At 49.5% G+C, this 12,103-nt stretch overlaps 2 protein-coding genes across 4 annotated transcripts in view; one reads left to right on the forward strand and one right to left on the reverse strand.

Moving 5' to 3' along the window:
• SAFB2 (scaffold attachment factor B2) overlaps positions 1-6,251 on the reverse strand; it is a 31,558-nt gene extending 25,307 nt beyond the window's left edge. Inside the window, exons 1-2 of the mRNA XM_081284851.1 lie at positions 5,866-6,251; positions 4,867-4,954 (exon numbers count right to left, since the gene is read on the reverse strand). Of these exons, the coding sequence (XP_081140977.1) occupies positions 4,867-4,954; positions 5,866-6,051 (274 nt within the window). The 5' untranslated portion in view covers positions 6,052-6,251. The remainder of the gene's footprint in view (positions 1-4,866; positions 4,955-5,865) is intronic.
• A 132-nt stretch (positions 6,252-6,383) lies between these two features.
• SAFB (scaffold attachment factor B) overlaps positions 6,384-12,103 on the forward strand; it is a 29,693-nt gene continuing 23,973 nt past the window's right edge. The window contains exons 1-2 of one of the 3 annotated variants that reach the window (XM_081284848.1): positions 6,384-6,715; positions 8,329-8,413. In XM_081284848.1, coding sequence (XP_081140974.1) covers positions 6,527-6,715; positions 8,329-8,413 — 274 coding nt within the window. In that variant the 5' untranslated portion in view covers positions 6,384-6,526. The remainder of the gene's footprint in view (positions 6,716-8,328; positions 8,414-12,103) is intronic. The other 2 variants (XM_081284849.1, XM_081284850.1) reach the window with 2 other exon arrangements.

Consider the following 12,103-nt stretch of genomic DNA (forward strand, 5'->3'; position numbering starts at 1 on the left):
CCAGTCAGCTAGCGCGCAGGCGCTGGACTCAGGAACTCACACAGGACAGACTGCAGTCTCTGGCTAGACTGGGTTACAAAGGAAATGAAAAGTGTCTTTTTCTATCATGTAATTTTGTCTCCACTGATGTTCTAAAGCAAGCCACCAGCTCTCACAAGAACAGCCAAGGTGTCAGTAACCTCTCTAGGTATTGACATTTTTCACAAAGTAACCATAAGGTTCAAAGCACTTCAAAAGCACTCTAATCACCTTCCTTCCCTAAAATAAGAAACCGCAGAAGACAAGGGTTAAAAAATAAATAAATAAATGAAACTATGATGCCCTCTAGTCATCAGAGAACTGCATCCTAAGCCAGGGTAAAAAAAAAAAAAAAAAAAAAAAGAATACTTGACAGCCTCTGCATCTTTACCTTACAGAAAATAATTGCTGCTGAGCTGCAAAGTGACAAAACAGGTGACCTCCTGTAGGTGGCGGGTAGGGAGGACCAGCAAAGTCACAGTCCAGCATGGTGGTTTGTTGGTCTGTAGAGATCCTCAGCCCCCAGCCCCAGCCCCAGCCCTTACACTGGTTTAGGCTGCAGTTTTCTGATTACTGATCACAACTTTTTATGTTCCTTTTTATTTTTGGAAAACCCCCTGTCCTCTGTACTTTCTTCAAAACAAAGACATCAACTTCTATAACATGCAGGCTGGGTATGTGGCTGCACCTGTGAAACACAGGGGTACCAAACCCAAAGCCCTACCACCTGGAAAGGTGAAGCGCTGTTACATGTTAGAGACCTCGCGCCACAGAGTGCAGGTGCGTATGCTTCCTGTAAGCATATAAGTACACTTACGTGTTCCAGGTTATCTACAAGTACTCTCTCTAGTTCTAAAAATAAATAAACAAGGAAACCTACCTCTCTGATTGAAGTTCCACCCTGCAGGTTACACACTCGCAGCAGCCCATGCCCTGCTCTCATGGCTGGGCCTGGGAGCTTCTTAACAGGCTCCCTGGCTTCAATATCCACAAGTGACATGAGAGAGAATCTGGCTCAGCTCCAAAGCTCAGAACCCAAATTCAGCTGTCCTGCCTCCTGTCATAAGTGAGCACAGTCTCTCCTTCTGAAATACATGCTTTAAATATGTTTGGTAATCGCTCCTAATTTCTAAGCCCCTAAATATTCACAAAGGATGTAAAGAGGAGGCACACATACCAGAAGCTTCCCAAACAGGAGGGGGCAAGAGACCAGTGCTGCAGATGGGCAGCACCCCAACTCCCAGTGGCTGATCTGCACTAACTGAAAGGCAAGTGACGGGGACATGGGCGGGAAACTAAATCTTACTCTGGCCCATTCCAATTTGGAATCCCCCCCCAAATTTTTACTTTTTAGTTGTAGTTGGATGCAATGTCCTTATTTACTTTCATGTGGTGTTGGGGATCGAACCCAGGGCCTTGTCTGTGTTAGGCATGTGCTCGACTGCTGAGCCACAACCCCAGCCCTCACTTTGCATCTTAATCTTTCAAAATCCACTGTCAAGTCTTCAACAATTTTTCCTGTTTAGATGAATGAAGGGAGAGGACTCATGTTTCATCCGCACTAAGGACGTGAAGTTCTGGAAGCGGCGCAACTCAGCTACACGATGATCAGAAATGATTGGCTAATTCCTCCCAATCAGACCCTTTCATGGAAACACAAGGATCTCCTTTTAACCTTCTAGCCATCAGGGTCCAGCACGTCACGTAAGGAACCTCATGCCCATACCCTCCAGAAGGAGGTAGCTGACTGAGTCTAACTCTGCCCGGGGACCCGGGCCACTGGTTTCTTCTCTCTGGATTTGGCAATTTCCATTTAGAAAGAAGGGGAAGGGACCAGAAGCGCTTTAATCCCTCAAGAGCCAAGGCTATGAAAGTTTTCTCTACACTCATGGAAGTAACCACTGTCCAAGCTTTGTGGACAAAATGCTAATTCCAAGTAGTTTTGAGTTGACCTGCTTTAAACCAGTCTTTCAGACAAGTGTGTGAATGACTAACAGCTAAACTTCTACTAAGGTTGAGTTGGTTTAATGATTCAAAGATCCTGCTAGAAGCCAAGGACATTTGAATTAATACGCCCTGAATCTGTTTTAAATGAGTACCTACATTAAAAAGTTTTAAACTATTATTTTCACAAATATTCAGAAACATACTTTCAGATCACAAATAACATCTCGTCAGAAGCCACCTGTGTGCTACAGAGTCTCAGAGTCCAGTCCATTCAGTGTCCCTAGCTCAAAGATGATCCAGTGTTGAAGTCAGGGTCTGAAAGGTCCAAACGTATTGAAGACCTGGTCCCCAACTGCACCATGTTGCTCTAACCTCCAGGGTGGACGACGAAGTCTGCGGGCTGAGTGATGTATAGGAACCCTGAGAGGTGGGAACTGCAGGCAGGTAGGCATGTAGGCATGGCTGGAGGAAGCAAGTCACTGAGGGATTGTCCTGGGAGACCGTGTCCTGTCCCTAGCCCCCCCCCCCCTTCCTGGACTCATGAGTTGAGGTTTGCTCTGCCATGATGCTCTGCCTGACCTCTGGCCCAAGGCAATGGAGCCAGCGGACAGTGGACTAAAACCTTAAGCCAAAATAAACCTTTTCTCCTCTAAGTTGTTTGTGTCCAGTATTTTGGTCACAGCAAAGAAAAGCTAACACAAGAACAAAAAGATACATCAATGTTTCAAAGTTAATTTTAACTTAAACTTTAACCTCTTAAAACACATGGGTTAGTATGTCTTAGGAAGAAGTTGTCCTTCTTTGAAAAAGTGCTAAAGAAATACAGTGAGGACTAGGGCTGGGGCTGGGGCTCAGTGGTAGAGCACACGCCTAGCACATGTGAGGTACTGGGCTCAATCCTCAGGACCACATTAAGGTAAATAGATAAATAAACTCATTGTGTCCATCTACAAACTAAAGATAAACATAAAAAAAATTGTTAGAAAACATAACATATACTATATATCATATAAAAACATGACGCTAATTATATTTTCACTTTCTAAGCAACTATCCTCCATTGCCTGAATTTAGTACCATCTGGATGGACCATGTACGGCTGGGAGATTTTTTAGTTATAGATGGACACAATATCTTTATTTTATTTTTATGTGGTGCTGAGGATAGAACCCAGTGCCTCACGCATGGTAGGCGAGCGCTTTACCTCTGAGCCACAGCCTAAGCCCAACTGTGAGAATTTTCACATGGCACCTTTCCAGAAACAATTCTAGGAGTTGGGGATGTAGCTCAGTGGCGGAGCACTTGTCTAGCATGCACAGGCCCTAAGTTCCGTCCCCAGCACCACAAATAAATAAACAATCTGGGCATGGTAGCCCATGCCTAAGTGGCTTGGGAGGCTAAGGTAGGAGGAGGGCAGTTCAAAGCCAGCCTCAGCAACTTAGCAAGGCCCTGTCTCAAAATAAAAAAAGGGTGGGGATGTGTCTCAGTGGTTAAGCGCCCCTGGGATCAATCTCTGGTACCCCACCCCATGATTTTAAAAAACATTTTTAATTGTAGATGGACACAATACATTTATTTATTCTTTTTAATGTGGTGCCGAGGATCAAATGCAGTGCCTCACACGTGCTAGGCAAGCGCTCTACCACTGAGCCACCACCCCAGCCCCTTCCCCAAATTTTGATTAAAAAATAAATAAGAAAACATCAAGTGTGGTTGCACACACCTATAATTCAAGACGATCACAAGTTCAAGGCAAGTTAGCAAGACTGCCTCTCAAAACGAAATGTAAAAAGAGCTGGAGACATAGCTCAGTGGGACTACACCCGAAGGTTCAACCCTCAGTGCCATGAAAAGAAATACAAGTCACCACACAGAAGTCTCAGATCATATTGTCCCCATCACTGTAAAATCTAATGTGAACAGTAATTAGAACAACCAGAGTTCTGGAGTTTCGATATTTAAAACTAAGTGCTTTTGAAAATAACCAGTACCAGCCACAAAAAAGAATGAAGTCCTGATGTGTCATATGGCTGGGCCTTAAAAAAAAAAAAAAAAAGGCAGCTAAATGAAGGGGGCTGGCAGGAAAGGCCACTGGAGCCCACTCACATGGAACACCTGCAACAGGTGACTCCAGAGTCAATGGGGGCTGGACAGACAGGGACAGGAGAGTGATGGCTAATGGGCTGGGGTCTCCTTTTGGGGGAAGGAAATGTTCTGGAATGAAGACAGTGGTAGTCAGTGCATGATCTCGTGAACACAATAAAAACCCCTGAACTGGACACCCTAGGAATCAAGATTTGTGAATTCTATCTCAATTGTTGGAAAAAACATACTGGTAAGACATAAGCTGGGTACAAATACCCAAACAATCTATTTTGGATCCTAGACAGGAGGAAGGGCCCTATTTGGTCTCGGGCTGGTGTTATTTTCCTTGGTTTGTTACTTTTTGAACAAGGAAGGGAGCCGAGCAAGTGCCACACTGAGTTGCTCAGAGCAGGAGGGCAGCCCAGGCCGTGCTGCACCGGGCTCTTTTCAAGCCCTGTGTGCCCTGTACTGGGGACTGCAGGGGGGTCGTGGGGGGCTTTACCACCGAGCTCCACACAGCCCTTTTCATTTGTTTGAGACAGGGTCTCATTCAGTTGATTGGGGCCTCTGAGTGGCTGAGCTTAACCTTGAACTAGTGCTCCTCCTGCCATGGCCTCCCAAGGCGCTGGGTTTAATGTATATTTCAACTTTACCTGGCACTGTGCACCTGGCGCACCTACTTAGCAGGTAGTAAAGAGCAAGCCTAGTTCTTAGAGGGGACGCTGATGGCCAGCAAAGTCCTCCTCCCAGCCTGCGGGGCAGGAAGTGTACAAGAGCCACTCCTGGGCTCCAAGCAGCCAAGGGTCAAGTGGTTACCTTTAACACATCTCTTGGTCGTCCTCCTGCTTGTGGTTTCCAACTCGATGCCAACTTCGTCAGGGTCTTGCCCTTCTTCTTTAACCGCCTATTAGGAGGAGATGATGATTTTTTACAAGGTCATTAAGAGCTGGGCAGCAGCACACACTGTTCTTTGCAAGTAGCAACTCCCCAGTAAACAACAGCGAACTCCCTCTTGCAAAGAGCAACTCCACTTCTGTTGTGCAGGTTGCAAGCCTAACACAGGACCATCCCAGAACAAGTGGGTTCTCCTTGGGTCCAAGGCCCAGAAGACAAAGGGGAGGCAGGCTGTGACCCTGGGCCCCAGAACTCACCTCAGAGCCCCACCTTGCACTTTAAGTTATACCCCGGGACAACAATGAGAGAGCGCCGGCCAGACCAAGGGCTGGGTGGGTGGCCTCACTCAACAGGGCCTTCCCCTCCTGGTCCAGGACCCACAGGCCTCTGCGCCCAAGGAGCTTGTTCCAGTTGGGACCCCCCCCCCCCCACTGGGGGATGTGCCTCTAGGGAGGGACACAGGACGTGTGACCCTGGCAGGGAGCTGGAGCAGCAGCACCTCAGTGGAGGTGGCCACGCAGGTGACATCTCAGACAGACCCGAGATGACCCCAGGCTCCAGCCAACCTGGGGGCTGGAGTGGAGGACGGATGAGTGCAAAGGCCCTGGGGCAGGGGCGGGCAGCGCCTCCCCGTGCGGCCAGCTCTTCAGTTCCCCGGTTCTCCAGAGCAGGAGACCGAGGTGCAGCAGGACCGGCGGTCGCCGCCAAGGTCACAGCGCCCAGCCCCGACCCAACCCCACGAGAGGTTCGGGGCCACACCGGGGCGCAGGCGGGAGGGGACCGGGAGAAGAGGCACAGAGAGGGACGGAAGCGGGCCAAGGTCACACAGCCGCCCGCTCCGGACAGCGGCGGCCGCGGTGACAGCCCGAGCGGGGCCGTGCCCGAGCCGCCCGCGCCACCCCCGGGGCCCGGCCGCCTCACCTTCTTGAGCCGCTCCATCAGGACGCTCTTGTTGCCGCCGGTGTCCAGGTTCCGCTTCTTGAGCTCCGCCCGCAGGTCGATCACCCGCAGCTCGCTGAGTCGCCGCGTCCCAGCCTCTGAGGGGCCCGGGCCGAGAGCGGCAGCGCCAGAGCCCATGTCTCCCGACCCCGCCAGGGCCTCCGCCATCCCCGCTTTGCGGTCGCCGCCACTGACTCTACCCACACCGCCGGCGGCTGTAGCGGCTCTGAGCACAAAATGGCGCCGCCAGAGAGGAAAACGCACTCGCTTCCTCCCGCCCCGCTTTGCGGCCGCGCACGCGCGCCGCTTCCACTAGCGTTCTTCGCGGCACCCGCGCGAGCGCGTCGAGCGGCTTGACGTCCCCCCGCCACAACGCGCCTGCGTTAGTCTTGCAGCACGCAGGCGTCGCGGCGGCCGGTCGGCAAGGCGCAACGCGCCTGCGCAGATCTCCCCGAAGGTCTCTGCACGCATGTGCAGTTGCGACCCGGAGCGTCGGCCTCGAGCTGGATACGCCTGCGCAGAAGCGAGGCGCGCCGGGGCGGCTGGAGCGGTTCCCTTGCAGGCGGCGCCATTTTGTGCTAGAAGCCGAAATAAAACCGGCCTGGTTCTGTGTGAGGTGGGTGTCGGAGCCAGGGTCCCTGGAATGGCGGAGACTCTGTCTGGGTTAGGAGATTCGGGTGCGGCGGGTGCGGCTGCTCTGAGCTCCGCCTCGTCGGAGACCGGGACGCGGCGCCTCAGCGACCTGCGGGTGATCGACCTGCGGGCGGAGCTGAGGAAACGGAATCTGGACTCGAGCGGCAACAAGAGCGTTTTGATGGAGCGGCTGAGAAAGGTGAGGCGCGGGCGGGCCGCGGGCGCTGGGGCCGGCGGGCGGGCGGGGCGGCCGCCAAGGTCACGGCGCGGGGCTCCGGGCTCCGGCGAGAGGCGCGGGCGGGGGCGGCGCGGGTCGCGGCGCCGGGGCGGGAGAGACCGGCCGCGCCCCCCGGGGGCGCTCGGGTTCCTCACGCCGCGGCCGGCGCCGGGCCGGGGGAGGGGGCCGCGTCGGCCTTCCCGGCGTGGACAGGCCCGCGGGGCTGCTGCGGTCCTCGCGGCGCGCACCCCCCGTTACTGCCTCGGCCGTCCCCCGGTGTCCTTGCCTCGGTCGTTTCTGCGGGAAGGGCACTGATCGCGCGCCGGCGGGACTGGCCGAGCCCGGCAGCCTGCCTAGAGCTCGGTTCCCCCGCCGTCACCGGGGTGCGACCTGGGACCCCGTCTCCGCCGTGAGCCGTGCCCAGTGGCTTTTCTGCGGTGGCTGTCCCCGAGGGCAGGGCAGGGAAGGGGCTTCCCGGGGCCGTCAGGGCGGAGTGCCGGAGACGGCGTGCACCGGCTGCGGTGCCCCCAGCCGGGGAGCTCCTGGGCCTCGCCGAGGCTTCTGGAACCGTCTACAGGCAGAACCTAGCAGTTGGAGTGGGTTTGAGCAGAACCCGGTGGGAGTGCAGCCCGGGCCCGGAGTGTGTGCCAGGAGCTGAGGCCCCGGGTGCTCGCCAAGACAAAGCGGCAGCGGCACAGAGAGGGGTCGCCAGGGAGACCCGACTGCAAGCCCAGCTTCTGCGAAGGTCACCACTGACATGACCGGGCCGGTTTGCAGAGTGCCTCGTTGGTACCCGCCACTGTGCTGAGCTGGGGTCTTTCAAGTGAATGGCAAATTCTTGGGGAGAAAGATGGGACCTGCCAAGAAATTCTTATGATTCGTGGTTCTATGAAGCAGGGCCACCTAGTGATGGAGAGGGAGATCTCTGGAGAGTGTGTTTGAGATGGCCTTGGGGTGCAGCAGGCTCCCTGTCCTTCATGGTCCCATGCCTAACCCGACTGGAACTCAGGCAATGAGTGGTCGTGCTTATCCACAGGACCAAGGCGGGCATGGCCGGGAAAGGGGTGGCTGGTCACTGCAGGGCCAAGTAGCACTTTGCTGGGTCAAGTCAAAGGAAATGAGAATGTACCTTTTCCTTTCTGAGTTTTTTTTTTGGCTGGGAACAAGATGAACCAGAAGAGCTGGAGATGAGTTTGTTTTTAAGAGTCCTTGCAGCAGCCTGAGGAAAAGACCAGACTCACTGTTAGGTAAATCTGCCTCAAACCACAGTTCAGACCTCCAGCACCCTGCTTGCACGGAGAGCAAGAGAAAAGTGACCAGCTGTGGTAGATAGGTGTGCACTGGGGAAGAGCATTTTCAGGTCTGTGTTAGCTCTGTTCTCAGGATGGGATTCCCATTTCACTTGAATGTTCTGTGAAAGTCTGTGTGTGCTGTGGGTTTGTTTGTTTGTTTGTTTTGAGACACTTTGTTGCCCTGCCCAGCCCTGAACTCCTAGGCTCCAATGATCTTCCTTCCTTAGTTTCCTGAGCGGGTGGAATGGTAGGTACATATTGTGGCCAACATTTTTTGGTCAGCTTTTCTTTACTTCCCTTTAGGCAATTGAAGATGAAGGTGGTAATCCTGATGAAATTGAAATTACCTCTGAAGGAAGCAAGAAAACACCAAAAAGATCCAGCAAAGGTACCAAGGACTTATACACGTGTGCTGTTTCTTGCTTATTTGGTTGTGATTTTGGACCTGTGACAATCAAGAATCCTTTGGGGGACCTTTGCCTTGTCATTCAAGTTCTATTTCCCACAGTACCTGGGAATTCTAGTAGAGGGTTTACCTTGTTTTTGGATTTGTCAGTAGCCCTTGTTTAACCAAACCCTTTTTGTGGGGTGGTGGATACCTTCATGTTGAACCCAGGGAGCTTTACTACTGAAATATATCCTCAACCCTTTTTGTGTTTTAATTTCGAGACAGGGTCTTGCTAGATTGCTGAGGCTGCTCTCAAACTTGAGATCTTCCTGCCTCAGCCTCCTGAGGTGCTGGGATTATAGGTGTGCCCTACTGTAACTGGCCAAATAGAGTATTTAGGTTGCTTGGGTCTCCTGTTGCTCTAACTTGCTAGAATGTAATGTTTCTTTGAATACCACCTGACCAATAAAGAACGGTCACGTTTCTTTCAAAAACTGCCTGTAGGATGAAAGCAGGGTTCACAGAACATTAACCTTCATCATCTGATCTGTTCTCTCCCACTTCCTCTCTCCCTTCTATTCACTCTTGGCCCACTGGACCTTGGTTTTCGTGTCTCATCCGCCTCTCTTTCCCGTCTCTCTGTGTTCAGGGCCTTGTTCATCCAGAGACAGCTTCTGATCTCATTCATAGCAGCTCATCTCAGGTCCTCTGCACTCCCTTAGCCTAATTCCCTTGAACCTTGTTCAGTGTTTAGCTATCCTGCTTTGTGTCGTGACTAGATTTTTTAGGATGGGAAGATTTTTGCCTTGTCGTCTTTTCCCTTGGTAGTTTGTCTTCGTATTTTGAAAGAATCATCTAAAGCTATGCATTTGGGCCTCTTCAATTATCTTTTGATAATTGAAGCCCGTGGTGTTCAGACCTCAAACCTAAATACTGCTGTGTACCTGCCAGTCACAAGGAATGGGGTTTGAAGTGTCCCAGAGACAGGCCCAGTGTCCACCATATTTTGGGAGATAGGTCCTGGGAGAGCAGCCCCAGTGATCTCACTCGAAATGAAGTTACTTGAGTACGTTTTGCATTTTTGGCTTTGCCCAAATAAATGTCTGTGTAGAGGAAAAGATTGCTAGAGGGTTGACATGCCTGTGGGCCTCCTTTTTTATTTCTTTTCCATTTAGTTAAAAAAAAAAATGCTTTTGGGCTGGGCTGGGCTGGGGCTCAGTGGTAGAGCACTTGCCTAGCATGTGTAAGACACTGGGTTTGATTTTCAGCACCACATGTAAATAAATGAGTAAAATCAAGGTCCATCAACATCTAAAAAGATTAAAAAAAAAGAAATGGTTTTGCTAAAGTTTTATAAAATACATGTATTTATGTCTGGTGCAGTGACCCACTCCTTTAATCCCAGCAGCTGGGAGGCTGAGGGAGGAGGATCCCGAGTTCAAAGCCAGCCTCACAAAAGTGAGGCATTAAGCAACTCAGTGAGACTTTATTGCTAAATAAATACAAAAAAGGACTGGGGATGTGGCTCAGTGGTGAGTGCCCCTGAGTTCTGTTTCCTGTGCCCTCCAGCCCCCATTCCCCCCAAAAAACTAAAATATGCATTTAAGTAAAAATGAGAACTTCTTCCCAGTCAGGTAGCCACTCAGTGGTAAAAGTTGGGGCAAAATGTCCAGATATTCTGTGTGTATTCTGTCATTTAAAAGTAGACATACGAATAGACACATACACGTATGTACTTATTTCTCTTTAAAAAATTTTAGTCGTGGGGCTGGGGTTGTGGCTCAGCGGTAGAGTGCTCGCCTAGCACTTGCGAGGCTCTGAGTTCAATCCTCAGTACCACATAAAAATGAATAAAATAAAGGTATTTAAAACATTTTTTTAGTCTTTTTATTCAAAATTCTCTATAATTTGCTTTTTTCACTCAATGTGGTAAGGACAAAAGAAAAATGATGAGGCCTTGTCCTTTTATAACACCCTAACAGTAATTTTCCACATCAATGTATTATGATTTGCCTTATTAACTCTCCTTACTATTGGTCTGTTGAGGGCTTTCTTTGTTTTCAGTTTTCATTGTTGTCACAAACCAGAAATACCTCTTTGAAGTTACGATGATTTTTTGTTTTGTTTGTTGAGCTGAGGTCCTGCTGTGTTGCCTAGACTAGTCTTGAACCCCTGGGCTAAAGTGATCCTCTGGACTCAGCCTCCCAAATAGCTGGAACTTCAGGCATGTACCACGATGCCTGGAAAAGGAAGATATTTTTTGATAAGTAAAAGAAGAAGTTTGAGGTTAAAGGGTATGATGTTTTAGTTTGAAATAGCTATTAGAAAAATAGTTTTCCAGCAGGCTGTACTATTAATGTCCCTACAAATAGTAGATGAGAGTACCTGTTTCTTTCTTTCTTTTTTCTTAATATTTATTTTATTTCTTAGTTTTAGGTGGACACAATATCTTTAGTTTACATGTATGTGGTTCTGAGGATCGAACTCAGTGCCTCATGCATGCTAGTCGAGCACTCTACCACTGAGCCACAATCCCAGTCCCTCTTTTTTTTTTTTTTTTTTAATTTATTTTTTAGGTGTAGATGGACACAACACAGTGCCTTTATTTTTATGTGGTGCTGAGGATCAAACCCAGGTTCCGCCCGTGCGAGGCAAGCGCTCTACCACTGAGTCACAATCCCAGCCCCAAGAGTACCCTTTTTTTTTTTTTAAGAGAGAAAACTTTTTAATTTTCAGTGGACACCACATTTTTATTTTTTACGTGGTGCTGAGGATCAAACCCAACGACCCGCGCATGCTAGGCCAGTGCACTAGCGCTTGAGCCACATCCCCAGCCTGAGTATCTATTTCTTTAAACCACAACCCAACACTGAATATTTGTGCTTTTTTTTAAAATTGTTGATGGACCTTTATTTTATGCATTTATTGATATGTGGTGCTGAGAATCGAACCTGTATGTGCTAGGCAAGCACTGTACCACTGAGCCACAACCCCAGCCTCTATTTGTTTGTATTTTTAAAAGTTACCTTTTACACCAGGCACAGTGGTGCATGCCTGTAATCCTAGCGGCTTCGGAGGCTAAGGCTAGAGGATCACAAATTCAGGGCCAGCCTCAGTAACTTAGCAAGGCCCTGTTTATGAATAAAATATAAAAAAGGGCTGAGGATGTGGCTCAGTAGTTGAGCGCCCCGGGTTCCGTCCTTTCCAAAAAAACAAAGTTACCTGTTATTAGGATAAAAGTATTTTTTATATTCATCTCCTCCTCTCTGCAGATAAAATTTTAAGTCTGTCATTTGACTTAACTTGTTTGTGGTGTTTTGGTCATTAAAGAGTTAATCTTTCACGTGGACAATGTTGTCAACCTATATGGCAGATTTCATTGTGGTTTAAAAGGTTCTACCTGGCTTTAAAATTATATTTTTAAAAAGTTACCTTGTAGAGTAACGTTTATGGTTTCTTTTGGGTATTTAATTCATTTAGAATTTGTTTTTGCATGTGGTGTGAGGTGGTAAGTAGGAATCAAAACATGAAGCATTTCTGGCATCAGAAAGATAGCTCCTTCCCAGTTTCCCACTCCACCCACCACCCCAGCAATAACAGAACATCATTTTCACCACAGATTAGTTTTGCCTGTTTTATTTCATGTAAAATGGAACCATACAGTACTGTTCTTAACCCTGTGTCCCCTGG

The sequence above is a fragment of the Spermophilus citellus genome, assembly GCF_964194105.1.
Source record: "Spermophilus citellus genome assembly, chromosome: 3".
Taxonomy (NCBI): Eukaryota; Metazoa; Chordata; class Mammalia; order Rodentia; family Sciuridae; genus Spermophilus; species Spermophilus citellus.